The sequence below is a fragment of the Oryza glaberrima genome, chromosome 10 (genome assembly GCF_000147395.1).
Source record: "Oryza glaberrima chromosome 10, OglaRS2, whole genome shotgun sequence".
NCBI classification, from domain to species: Eukaryota; Viridiplantae; Streptophyta; class Magnoliopsida; order Poales; family Poaceae; genus Oryza; species Oryza glaberrima.
The window spans coordinates 8,827,933-8,840,867 of NC_068335.1; the positions used below are offsets into that span (position 1 = coordinate 8,827,933).

General features: G+C 46.2%; 3 protein-coding genes across 3 annotated transcripts; all 3 read left to right on the forward strand.

Moving 5' to 3' along the window:
* The first annotated feature begins 1,031 nt into the window (after positions 1–1,031).
* Positions 1,032–5,814, forward strand: LOC127752699 (probable chromo domain-containing protein LHP1). Its single transcript, XM_052278099.1, has 5 exons — positions 1,032–1,489; positions 4,044–4,130; positions 4,230–4,898; positions 5,221–5,281; positions 5,362–5,814. Exons 1-5 carry the CDS (start codon positions 1,110–1,112, stop codon positions 5,407–5,409), a joined length of 1,245 nt encoding a protein of 414 aa, XP_052134059.1. The 5' UTR covers positions 1,032–1,109; the 3' UTR covers positions 5,410–5,814.
* LOC127785804 (uncharacterized) lies at positions 5,777–8,058 on the forward strand. Its single transcript, XM_052313192.1, has 2 exons — positions 5,777–5,859; positions 6,486–8,058. The coding sequence occupies exons 1-2, from the start codon at positions 5,777–5,779 to the stop codon at positions 7,789–7,791; spliced, it is 1,389 nt and encodes a 462-aa protein (XP_052169152.1). The 3' UTR covers positions 7,792–8,058.
* Positions 8,059–9,393: 1,335 nt separating this feature from the next.
* Positions 9,394–11,556, forward strand: LOC127752700 (uncharacterized). The gene is made up of 6 exons (XM_052278100.1): positions 9,394–9,521; positions 9,794–9,883; positions 10,111–10,413; positions 10,520–10,979; positions 11,069–11,150; positions 11,264–11,556. The coding sequence occupies exons 1-6, from the start codon at positions 9,452–9,454 to the stop codon at positions 11,459–11,461; spliced, it is 1,203 nt and encodes a 400-aa protein (XP_052134060.1). The 5' UTR covers positions 9,394–9,451; the 3' UTR covers positions 11,462–11,556.
* The last annotated feature ends 1,379 nt before the right edge of the window (positions 11,557–12,935 follow it).

A 12,935-nucleotide genomic window follows, 5' to 3' on the forward strand; every position in this document is an offset into this window, starting at 1 on the left:
GCTGAGTTCGGCACTAAGAGTTCCCAACTCTCCTCTTTCATTTTTCGTGTGCACGTTTTTCAAACGGCTAACTGGTGTGTTTTATTTGTAAAAAATTTCTATAGGAAAAATGCTTTAAAAATTATATTGATCTATTTTTTAATTTTTTTTGACTAATACTTAATTAATCACGCGCTAATAAACTACCTCGTTTACCGTGCAAGAGGGGAATGTTCCCAACTCTAACGAACGAATGCAACCTAAGTTGTTTTACTATGCCTTGTCAACATTCAACCCCTCCAATAGACTTAGTTGCCATGTTTCTATCCTCCCGCAACTTGCCAATGTTGGTTATCGGCTAACCATAAGTATTTATTTTGTTTTATTTATATTATTATGTAAACCTCTGGATACTCTATGTGATGTATGAAGGCCTTATGAGCTCTATTATATTGTTTGTTATTTTTAGCGAGTACTTTGTGATAGCATCTTTTTTTCTTAGATCTCTAGTTGCCCACAATTATGCTGAATTTTGTAGAAGTACACTACATACATTTATATATACTCCCTCCATACTCGTAAAGGAAGTCGTTTTGGACAGCGACACGGTCTCCAAAACACAACTTTAACTTCTTAGTTTTTATAAAAATATTTATTGAAAAGTGATATATGTATACTTTTATGTAAGTATTTTTCAAGACAAATCTATTCATATAATTTTTATATTTTCAAACTCAACAACTTGAGAGTTATTTGTGATTTATATTCCCAAGGTTTGACTTAAACATTATTTAGAGGGAGTACACGCTTTACTGAATTATATTATTACAAGTGTGATGAATCCAATCTAAATGGGTAGGATAATAACAACATCATTTGGGTGAAAACAGTACCAAATCCCAAGTGGTAAATACCATAAAAGGCCCTCCCTTAGTCCCTTATACTTTTTTGTTAAGAAACACGATTAGCACATAGTACAATCCGGAGGGCAAAACGGGAATATAAAAATCGTTCTGTGCGGGCAGCCGCGGCCGGAGCTTTCTTCCCCGTTCCGTGGCCGCTCCACCAAACGGGCCAAAAGGAACCAAAATCAGCAGAAAAAGATCCATCCGAGAAAGAGAGGAGTAGCCATGGCGCGTGGGAAGAATCACCCGGACGGGGAGGAGGAGGCGCCGGCGGCGGCGGGGGAGGAGGAGGCGCCGGTGGAGATGGACGAGGAGGGGGAGATGGAGGAGGAGGAGGAGGAGGAGCAGGGGGAGGGGGAGGGGGAGGAGAGAGACGAAGGGGAGGAGGAGGAGGAGTGGGAGGATGCGGAGGAAGTGGAGGGGGGAGAGGAGAGCGAGCAGGCGGCGGCAGAGGAGGAGGATTCGCCGCTGGTGGTGGTGGAGGCCGAGGCGGCGGCGCCTGTGGTGGATGGCTCCCCGCCGAAGCTGGCGGAGGGGTACTACGAGATCGAGGACATCCGCCGCCGCCGCCTCCGCAAGGGGAAGCTCCAGTACCTTGTCAAATGGTGAGATCGCTTTCGCTTCCTCTCTCTCACGCCCTTCCGTTTTCTCGCGAATCCATGCGCGCTTTCTAGCACGGTCGAAGTTGAAAGGCGTAATGCTGGATTCTAGGATTGGGTTTTCCGATCCCCACTCGTAATCCCTGCACGGTTCTTGCAACAGTGTGAAGGTGTAATGCTGGATTCTTGGATTGGGATTCTCGTAGTCCCTGCACGGGCTCTAGCACTCGGTGGAAGGTGAAGGTCGTAATGCTGGATTCATGGATTGGGTTTGTGTGCTCAGCATCCGTAGCTTTTGGGGTTTAGGTACTGTTTGATTTGCTAATGTGCCTTGGATGATCCACATTTTGGTTTAGGCTCTGATGACCAGATTGCGCTAAGTAGCCAACCATGTAGTTAGAGAGCCTTCACAGCTAGGGACGAAAACGGGTCAGATTTAGACAGATAATAGTTGTACTTTATCTTATTACCATACTTTTTTTGTCGGATTCAGATTCGGCTCTGATGATCTATGGATGCTGATATTGAACGGATTGTTTGGGATGCTATAAATGGCACGGATATGGAACGTAGTTAGGTTGCAAATAGACCAAAGCTCTCTGGTAGTAAGTGTGTACATGGTAATATACAAGAAAAAGTAAAGAAGAACATTACTACATTAGTGGCTAGGAATGTACCAATTGAGAAGCAACTATCAGTCCAAGCAGCACAATAAGAGCATCAGCTAGTAGTGCTACTGTGCAACAAAGTAGCATCAGCCAGCAGCAGGTGCTAAACAGCACAATGAAAGCATCGTGCAGGAGCTGCAGGTAGTACCCACTATCCCAGAAGCCAAGCAGCAGACAGTAGACTAGATTAACTTTGAAGCCGTGGGAAGTTGGCCTAGTACCCTAGTTTATCGGATTATCTAAATAGATCCTTGTTGGGTTATGTGCTAAAAAATGTCTGTTAATCCGTATCTGCTGGATTTTGGAATAGCATATCTGCACCTACAACTATTGTCTGAATCCGTATCATCCGATTATATATATAAAAAACCTTTCACCATATCCTTTTCCAAACAGATTTGGAGGCGGATTGGATATATCCAATATACTTCCATCCCACAGCCAAGGCATAGATGCAATTTCAGGGGCATGGCTGCTGAGCTGATAGCCTGTAACACCAGCCTCCCCTACTACACCAAAACAAGAAAACTCCATCCCTTTCCTTTTAATATTCCTATACTGCCAAAAGTGATTCTTGTAATAGCAATGAACCAAATTGGAGCAGCATAAACTGTGCAAACAGGGTTGTGAGAGAGCACATTGTGCTTCTAGGTGAAGCGGTTGAGTGCTGCTGATGGACTCCTGTAGTTGAAAGCATCACTAGCTTACACTCTGAGCTTAGTGGTTTGGAGAATGTGGAATCCATCTGAATCACCAAGGACCACCTTACTAGCTAAATGTTAGTGTTATGTGCTAGTGGCGGCCCAAGGTGGTGAACAGCATAGGGGTTCTCAATGGGAGGGTGGGGCATGGGACCTCGCAGCCCTGGAGCTGTCAGGAAGGATAAGAACAGAGGACTGGAAAGACCAAGAGGAAATAACTTATTGTTTGCCTAAAGTAATTAATCTTTCCATTGTTCCTTTTATAGGAGTCTCACTTAACAAACTCCTAATGAATCTCAAGCTAAGTTATAACAAACAAATCTTTGGCTGCTTCCCGCGCTTGGTTGTAGCTGTGTAGGACAGCCACCTCCACATAACATCTTGGGTGACTTTTATAGCATGCCCTTGTATAATGCTCAAGGCAAGGCTGAGTAGCAGGAACAGCTTTTAATTTGTTGATGCGTTAATAGTATGATGGTGTTTGTCGGTAGCAAGTGCGTGTTGATGTGGACCATGTGGTAAAAGTGCCCAGGTTGAGAATGGCTGTGGACACTCATATTGCCATATTTGGGACAATACACCTCTACGAGTTCGTAAGCTTCCAGATTTAGAGGCAGTAGTGGCTAGAAATCAATCTAGATCCACTACCCACCTCTCCATTGGTTATTTGGCAGCAGGAGCAAGAAACTGGCATTTCCGTTTTACACATGCTCCCTAGTGCACACTGCACATTGCAACTGTTGTGTTTTCTTCATCCTAGCTGCCAATACCGCAACCAACTTACCTCACTGGAGATGATGGATGTATTAACTGCCTTTAGAGCTATGAAGACCAAGAACAGGTTTGCGTTCAGAAGAAGCAGCAGTACGGCAGGTACTGGTCAACTTGGTAATGTGTCATGTTCTGAGCTGTGTTCTGTTTACAGGGTACCCTGTAAAAAAACATCTGTGAGACCAGATCGTACTGCAATTTGATTACACCCTCAAATTGATGAACCAAACACTACCTTAGAGCTTAGATATATTCTGAATGCAGCTGATGCTTGTATTTTATTGTTTCTTATATGATTTTTATTCGCTGGCTTGTCTATTGCAGTTTAAACGTTTTTGGCTCACGTGGAAGCTTCTTGTTTTACTCGTTTAGATTTGGTGATAATTCTTGTGTTCCTAACAATTTTATATGATTTGCTAGGCGTGGATGGCCGGAAAGTGCTAACACATGGGAGCCCCTAGAAAACCTGAGTGCCTGCTCTGACATTATTGATGCTTTCGAGATGCGGTATGTACTTTTCACACTTCCGTCTGTAGTTCTATTCACATTTTCAGAAGATAATAAGTAAATAAGATTGATTTGTCCTTGTGGTTGTATGCAATTCAGGTTACAATCTCCAAGGCCCGGTCGGAAGCGTAAGCGGAAGATAACAACTACTCCAGTAGCAGGCTCAAACCCATCTCATGGTAAACGGGGCCGCCCTCGCTTGGATGCTAAGTCCCAAACTCGAGCTCCTGCACCAGAACCTAAGCAACTGCCCTGTCGGACAAGTAGTAGGAGAGCGACTAATTGTAGTAGTAAGACAGTTGCAGGGCTTGATGCGTCAGGGAGTGTGGTGAGGAACCAGCTTGCACAGAACATTGTACAGGAGGGTAGTTCCAGTGTGATTTCAAGGACACCATGTCAGGAGCTACCGCTCTCAATTAGGTTGACGGACCAACAAAACGAGCATCACCTTGTGAATGGTTCGTCTAATTCTGAGAACTTAGTGAAGGTACCTCCATCTCAGGGTGGCCAGGTAACTGGTGCCAAGAAGCGTAAATCTGGAAATGTGAGGAGGTTTGAGCAGAATAAACCAACACAAGGACAAGGAGAATGTGGAGCATTAGTGGTGGCTGAGGATGTTGGTTCCACTGAAGGAGAAACTGGCGATAAGAAAAAGACAGAGGGCTGTCCTAACCGAGTTCATATCACCAAGATCATCAAGCCAGTGCGATTTGCAGCAGCTGTGAACAACGATGTGCAGCAAGTTTCAATTACATTCAAAGCACTCAGGTATTTTCTGTAATTTCTTTTCGTAGTTATAGGCCTAAAATTTCTAAATCTCAGACATGTTTTTTTTGCTAGCTGATATTGCTCCCTTTCTGACTACTTTTATTACAAAAAGGAAAGTGACTATATCTAGCAATGAATTATTATTTGGCTACAAATTGAGTGCTTTATGTTTCACTCATTTAGAGATGTCGCAAAAAGAATCCTCTGGTCTCTTCACTAATCAAATAATATATTCTGCATTTTTTATGACCATTTTTATGTAGTTATTCATATTGTTAGTTTGATATGTTTGAACTGTTTTTCTAACCAAGTGTTTCGACAGGTCTGATGGGCAGGAAGTCATGGTGGACGACAAAGAATTGAAAGCAAATAATCCCTTGCTGGTACATCCCATTGTCTTCTCCTATTACTTGATGATGAGGGAAACATCTAACGCCAAAATGCTCTCATGTTTTTTTTCCAGCTTATTAGCTACTACGAGCAGTGCCTTCGTTATAATCCGACTTCGTGAGAGATGAACTGAAGGAACTGGGTTTAGCTGCCTGTGTATTTAATTAGCATTTGTGTGTTTAGAAGCTTGTAGCTCTATGGGCTTGATAATTTAGTCTGGTCTTGCAGTAGGTTGCTAAATGCAAGAAATGTATTGCTTGGTCTCCCCACTGATTGCTTATTCGCGCCATCTTATGTGTAACATTTTGAACAGTGGGGAGATATGTGTAATCTATGCTTAGGGATCTTATGTTTCTTTTCTCTATGTTTAGTTATTTGGGATCGTCGTGACCTGCATGCATCTTTTCTCTATGTTTAGTTATTTGGGATCGTCGTGACCTGCATGCATCATAGACGGTAATGACTGAGAAGCTCGTGAATTTCGTGTGATGAATGCATATCCAGTAGAACTGAATAAACTGCGTAATGTTCGTTCTCTGTGGATCTGTGATGTTGGCGGGTCAAGCTTGAGGTCTATACTGGAGATTGTATTTCAGACTGTTTAACTGGTTTTCTTCAGTCCCTCCTCATTTCTTCCGCTTGATACTTGTCTTGTTCAATTGACACGCTTCAACATTTGCAACTTGTCTTGTACTTTTTAAAATGTGCTTGTTGTCATGTTACGATTTATCTTTGTGATTTCTGAAGGCCTTACCCGAGTCATAACTCATAAATACAACGAAAAAAAACAGATGATTTGGGCCATTTGGCCCATAGCTATGTCATGTGGTGATTCGTTTATGGAATAAGTTCATCTAGGTCCCTTAACTTGTCAACGAATTCGATTTTCGTCCTTTAATCGAAAAACCAGATACCCTGGTCCTCAACTATTAAAACCGGTGCAGATGAGGTCCCTCGGCGGTTTAGATGGTGGTTTTGGCTGACGTGACGCCTGCGTGGCTAATTTGACTCAGTCTTCGTCTGACGTGGCATTGACATGGCGCTTACCTGGCAATTTGATCCGAAAAAATAATAAAACTCGTGGGACCCACATGTCAGTTTCACATACAAAATAATAAAAAACAATGGTGGGACCCACGTGGACCCCACCTGTCATCCTCTTTCTCCCCTCTTATCTCTATCCTCTTCGTCCTCTAGTTCTGCACTTCCGCGCGCGGATCGAGTTGGCTCGAGTGCTCGACGGCGGCACGAGGAGTTCGACGCCATCCACTCCGACAAGGCCAAGGCGCTCCTCGACACCTACCGCATCGGCGAGCTCATCACCACCGGCTCCGGGTACAGCTCCGACAACTCCGTCCACGGCGCGTCCAACCTCTCCCAGCTCGCCCCCATCCGCGAGGCCATCAAGGCCCCGGCGCCCATCGCGCTCTCCAGCCCGGGAGACAAGGTCCCTTGCCAACTCATCGACAAGAAGGAGCTCTCCCGCGACGTCCGCCTCTTCCGCTTCGCGCTGCCGTCCTTTGACCAGGTGCTCGGCCTCCCCGTCGGCAAGCACATCTTCATCTGCGCCAGCATCGAAGGGAAGCTGTGCATGCGAGCGTACACGCCGACGAGCATGGTCGACGAGGTCGGCCACTTCGACCTCTTCATCAAGGTGTACTTCAAGAACGAGCACCCCAAGTTCCCCAATGGCGGGCTCATGACGCAGTACCTGGACTTGCTCCCCGTGGGCGCCTACATCGACGTCAAGGGGCCACTCGACCACGTCGAGTACACCGGCCGCGGTGAGTTCGTCATCAACGACAAGCCGCAGAACGCGCGGGCACCGGCCGGCGGGAGGAGAGGAGATGCGGGGGGAGGCGCACTTCGTTGGGCGGCGGCGCGTCATTCATGCGGAAGCGGCCGAGGCACGCGCGGGGGGAGGTGTCGCCGGCCGAGGCGGCGGCGGCGGTTGAGAAGGAACGGCAACACAATCTCAATGGTGGTCCAATCGGTCTTGATCTCGCGGCAGCGGCGGCGACGAACATGCCGAGGCACACGGCGCAATCAGTTGCGCGGAGGCAGCGGCGTCCTCCTCCCTCCAGTTCTGCGTGTGGATCGAGTCGGCTCGACGGCGGCACGCGGCTGCAGCGGCGACTGGCGAGGGGAAGAGGAAGGGGCCTCCTTCGTAGGGAGGGCGACGATGGCGGCCTCCATCTCCCCCGTCGTCATCTCCATAGGCAGGCCGTGCAGCGCTGGCGTGCCGCCCGGAGCTCCTCGGCGTCGAGGCGGCCGCGGCGGAGACGGCCTCCCGCTGCCGCCCGCCACGGCTTCCATGACGGAGACGCCACTGAAGGCAAGAGAGGAGCTAGGAGTTGATGGTGGAGGCGCAGGCGGCGGCGGCGGAGGTGGCGAGGGTGGTGGTGGAGGCGGAGTTGGTAGCGGCAGCGGCGCGAGGGATGTGGCGGTGGCGGGAGGCGGGAGCGGCGGCGGAGTCGGTGGTGGTGACGCTGGAGAGAGATGAGAGGAAAGGGGATAGAAATGAGGAGGAGATGGGAAGAGAGTAAGAAAGGAGGGGTGAGAATGACAGGTGGGGCCCACGTGGGTCCCACCATTTTAAAAATTTTGTGTGCGAAACTGACACGTGGGTCCCACTGGTTTTATTATTTTTCCAAATCAAATTGCCATGTAAGCGCCACGTTAATGCCACGTCAGATGAAGACCGAGTCAAATTAGTCACGTAGGCGCCACGTCAGCCAAAACCACCATCTAAACCATCGAGGGACCTCATCTGCACCGGTTTTAATAGTTGAGGGATCCGCAGTATCTGGTTTTTTTGATTGAAGGACGAAAATCGGATTCGTTGATAAGTTAAGGGACCTTAGATGAACTTATTCCTTCCTTTTTCTCTTATTAGAACCATTTTATTTTGGCCGCATGAACAAACCCCTGACGGGCCTCCCGAACTAACCTGATGATACTATATTCAGAGACATGAGAAGAGCACCTCCTGATGACCCTGATTTAACATACTTCCATTTTACACGGAAAAAAAGCCAGACCTTGATTCTAAATCTCTTGATGCAGTGAGTTTAAATTGCATTTAAAAAAGACAAATATAAAACAGTTTTGCTGTCCTCGTTCAACTTATTTAAGATTGCATCGTTCTCAACAAGTTCACACCTGCAGCCCAGATGTTCCCATTACAGACAAATTACATAAAAAAAAAGAAATAATGACCTCCACATTCCAAGCTACGTGCCCTCTCCATATTCCAGTTTGGATGTTTAAAAAACGGAGGATATGAGGGAAGAGACTCTTGTATCGAAATTTATTAAGAGGGGTGAGGTCAGCTAGCCCACTTCTTCTGGCTAGCCGGAAGATCAAAGGCCTTTCTACAGACTGGATTGATTACAGGAAGTTTGACTTTTTAAAATCAAAATACGCCATATAAAAGTGTACAGAGAGAGTAGTTTCTAGGAAATACTTCCTCCGTCCCATAAAAAACCAACCTAATACTGGATGTGACACATCCTAGTATAACGAATCTGGACATATCCAGATTCGCTGTACTAGGATGTGTCACATCCAGTTTTAGATTCGTTTTTTATGGGACGGAGGGAGTAGTAGGAGTATGAAATACTGATCTCACACTGGTAATTACAAAATTTTGAATTAGAAAAAAATGACATGATATCAATGCATTGTCATGTATATATACATCCAAATGAAAGTAGTACATGAGTCCATGATTTCAGAGGCACAAATATATACATATGTCGCTAGAATACAATCTACAGCATATATTTGTACAATGGATACGGTTTGTTCTACATCTCTCACAAACACCAGCATGAATAATTCTAATGCAGCAAGCTAGATATCAGGTTGCCGACAGATATTACCTTGAATATTATAAGGTAAAGCAATGGTGTTGGACTTGTAATCTGAATGGCAAGCCAAGGCTAGTTCAGAGGATAAACTGCTCAGAAAATTCAGGTTGGTAGCAACCACACTGCAAGCAAAAGGCTAGGATTCTCAGAGACTTCAATAGGGCAAAGCGATTCCTCTTCCCTTCCCTTGCTAATTGCTTGCCTCCAAGACATGCAAACTGCTCTTGCCCCCTTCTACATCCCTCTCCATGTCCATCTAAACCCATCTCTATATATAGTTGCATCCAATTCATGGAGCAATGCTTAACTTACAAGTTAATCTTGAACATTGAGTGCCACAGGCCCAGGAATAAGATTGAAAGTAAGGAAATAAAGGGCCTTTGGCTCTTTTGGACTTCATACATCTGTTCTGTTCGTTTTGCCATCCAGATTGTTACAACTTATGTTCTTACTAATTCCTCCATATCTCATCGTCATTTTTTTCCATTGTTCTTCTCAAATGTTCCGGAGTTTTAGAACAGATGATCTGACCCAAGGAGTTTATTAGCATTGCACAATAGTTATTTACTTTCCAAACAATGCCAAATTCTCTAAATAGGATGGTATTATTTTTCAATTGATATCTCTTGGCAGGGTCCGATTTCCTGGTACATGAACAGGAAGATCAAGGTGGTAACCAGACTATAAGAATGCAACCTCAACAAGGTAGATTTTTTGGAAGAGGTAAGTCATCAAATCAGGGTTTACAAACCGTGCAGTTATGGCACAGTAACCTTCTCAGTTTTTGAAACCACAGTATACCTCGTGGTAACCGTCAAACCATGGGGTGACGGTAACCCCACCCAAAACGGTTTGGTAACCCCACCCAAAACGGTTTGGTGAACCCTACATCAATGCGCTTTTCTAAGTTTGAAGAACTGAATTAACCACTGACTGAATTGACATTTCAGAGGAAATGAGCAATGGAGTAGAATACGATGCTGCATATGCAGCCACAGTGGCTGCGGTAGCGTATGCTATTGCAGCAAAAGAGGAGGAGAAACAGGCAACAGAAGAGACCCGTGTGAAAAAGAAGTTAACATCTGAAAAGAAGCCTGTCGCGAACGATGAGCCTTCGACCACACCAACTCTCAAACTACCACCCAACAGACAAGGAATCTTGAAAAGGCCTAGGCAAACCGAGGGGAGCAGAATCACAAGGCGGTTTAGTGGTAAGGAGATTGTACCCGATGAAGAAGACGACGGACTAGAAGGTACAAGATTCAAAACAACTTACTTGGGCAACAATGATATATTACTGTAGCACAACCTGCAACCAGCTATACCATTATGTACTAAAAAACTTTTGTTGAATTTTAGCTAATGTATCGGTGAGGAGGCCGGTGAGAACGGCACAAAAGATACCAGAAGGTGGAATTTCAGGTCAAAATATGGTAGGGAAGGTTCTTGATTCTGTCCCAAGCATAAGAAAGGCTCCGAGCTTCGCCAAGCCTTTACCAGAAAAGAAGGGGAGCATGAAATTTGAGCAAGAGCAGGCAATCCCAACGGTGACACCGAATGTTAGGCCGACAGCTTTATTTCCCCGAGAGAAGAAAGAGAGCAAGAAATTTGATCAAGACCAGGCAATCCCAAGGGTGCCACCAGATGTTAGGCCAACAGCTTCATTTTCCCGAGAGAAGAAAGAGAGCAAGAAGTTTGAGCAAGACAAGGCAAATCAAATGCCATCTTTGGCTTCCGCGCCGACGAGTTCATATTCTAGTGAGGCTGAAGCAATGGCAGATACGTGGGAGAAGGAAAAGATGGCAAAAATCAAGAAGCAGTAAGTAAACCTGTCAACAAAAAACACTGAATTTTCTCATCAAAATTGCTGCAGTTCATTCTACATTGAGCTGTCAATTTGATCTGCAGGTACAACATGACAATGGATACCATCGTCGAATGGGAGGCCGAGAAGAAGGCCAAGGCCAAACGCCAGATGGAGTTGAAAGAGGTTAATTTCTGCACACGACTATAGTATCTATAATTCGCCGCACAAAATTCACATGTAAAAAAATCGTGAGCTCTCTATGTATGCTGCTTAAATTGGTAAATCTGCTGTGTCAGGGCGATAATTCAGAGCGGAAGCGAGAGAAGGCGCTGGAGGAGTACAACGACGAGATTACAAGGATCAACAAGGTGGCCGCAGCATCAAGGCTGACGGCGGAGGAGAAGCGGAGGAGCGCAGAGAGGAAGGTGAGGGAGAAGGCAGAGAGGATTCGGGTGACGACGGGAAAGCTTCCCGGCGCATGTGGCTGCTTCTGAAAACCATCAATGTGTCAATGTGTAGTGGATGTGGCTGTTTCAAATGAAATTTATGTGAAATTGAACCAAGCAGACGCTGAATTCCTTTAATTCAATTATCGTGTACGACCATACTGTTTTTGAATTGGGGATGGGGGTCTAGAACCGAACCTTGGCTTTTCTAAAAGGTTGGTCTTAGCCTCCTACAAGTCCTCGTCCACGTCCAACTCGGAATAGAAACCAATGAAAATCTGAAACATGCCTTCCCGAGTAAGAAGACCTTTGAACCGATGAAAACGTCTCTGAATTGGATTCTGCAGGTCTGACCAGGCACACACCACCGGTTAGCTAGACCGGTCTATAGGCTTCGTGATTTTGGCTATATTTCCCTATTTCGACTCTAAGTACTAAATTTGGGTGTAATATGTGGTAATGAAGGCTTCGTTAAGATTGGCCGTTTAATTCATTTTGCACGTGGTAGATCATGCAACTGTGAAAGTTGAAGTTGCAGTCGATATACCTGATCACGATGTACAGCATAACGAAATGCACGCGCTATGTCATACAAGTTTTTCTATTCTTCTTTTCTTATTCTACAATGGCGAAAGATGAGATGGGTTACCAATTAGCGAACAGCTCCATCTCTTTCTTTAAGCAGATTAGAACGTCCACATTGCATCTAAGTAAGACTTAGTATGAGCAGGTCTTTTTAATTTTCTTCTCCTATAAATGAGAAAGAAAGATGGGATGGATGACAAAAATGATTTTTCTGGCGAGCACCTTAATAGGTTGAAGACATGCCATAAGTGTCTGCATATCCTCATTTTCCCTTATTTTCCCATACGGCTCCTTAACAGACCCATATGTAACAATTAATTTTTCTAATGGCCCACTTGAAATGTCTGCACGCAAAAATAAGGGTATTTTTGCATGTGGGACTCTTAACTTACTCGCATGCAAAAATCCCCCCTTAGTTCCCACTCTTTTTTTTCTCTCCCCTCCCCTCTCTCTCTCCCACTCCTCCTTTCCCGGCCTCCTCCTCTCCCTACCACATCTCCTCGTGGCGGGCTCCGGTGGCGGCGGTGGCAACAGAGGGTAAGGGCGACGATGACGGTTTCCTCCTCTCCCCACTCCTGCTCACCCCTCTCCTCCCTCCTGACGGCGGTGGAGGGCTCGGGTAGCTAGGGAGGGCGTAGGAAGCGCGTGATGGTGGCGACGTTCGTCGCCCGCATGGCTCAGACGGTGGCCGCCCTCCCCTGCATGGCGGCGGCGGATCCGGTGGTAGGGATGCGCCGGCAGCGGCAAATCTAGTGGTGGGGAGGCATGGCGGTCGTCGCCCAAGCAGATCCGATGACATTCGACCTCCCCCGTACGGCGGCGGCGGCGGATCCGGTGGTGGGGATGTGCGGTGCGGCGGATCAGGCGGTAGGGAGGTGCGGCAGTGGCAGATCCAGCAGTTGGGAGGCATGGGGACGGTAGATCTTGCTCCCCCTCC

Bases quoted from the DNA above. Each gene is read 5' to 3' on its own strand.
- LOC127752699 (XM_052278099.1), top strand. From the start codon at position 1,110: ATGGCGCGTGGGAAGAATCACCCGGACGGGGAGGAGGAGGCGCCGGCG. The intron at 4,131-4,229 runs GTATGTACTTTT...TATGCAATTCAG, and splicing joins ATTGATGCTTTCGAGATGCG to GTTACAATCTCCAAGGCCCG. The intron at 5,282-5,361 runs GTACATCCCATT...TTTTTTTTCCAG, and splicing joins AAGCAAATAATCCCTTGCTG to CTTATTAGCTACTACGAGCA.
- LOC127785804 (XM_052313192.1), top strand. From the start codon at position 5,777: ATGAATGCATATCCAGTAGAACTGAATAAACTGCGTAATGTTCGTTCT. The intron at 5,860-6,485 runs GTCTATACTGGA...TTCGTCCTCTAG, and splicing joins GTTGGCGGGTCAAGCTTGAG to TTCTGCACTTCCGCGCGCGG.
- LOC127752700 (XM_052278100.1), top strand. From the start codon at position 9,452: ATGGAGCAATGCTTAACTTACAAGTTAATCTTGAACATTGAGTGCCAC. The intron at 9,522-9,793 runs GTAAGGAAATAA...ATCTCTTGGCAG, and splicing joins GCCCAGGAATAAGATTGAAA to GGTCCGATTTCCTGGTACAT. The intron at 10,414-10,519 runs GTACAAGATTCA...GTTGAATTTTAG, and splicing joins AGAAGACGACGGACTAGAAG to CTAATGTATCGGTGAGGAGG.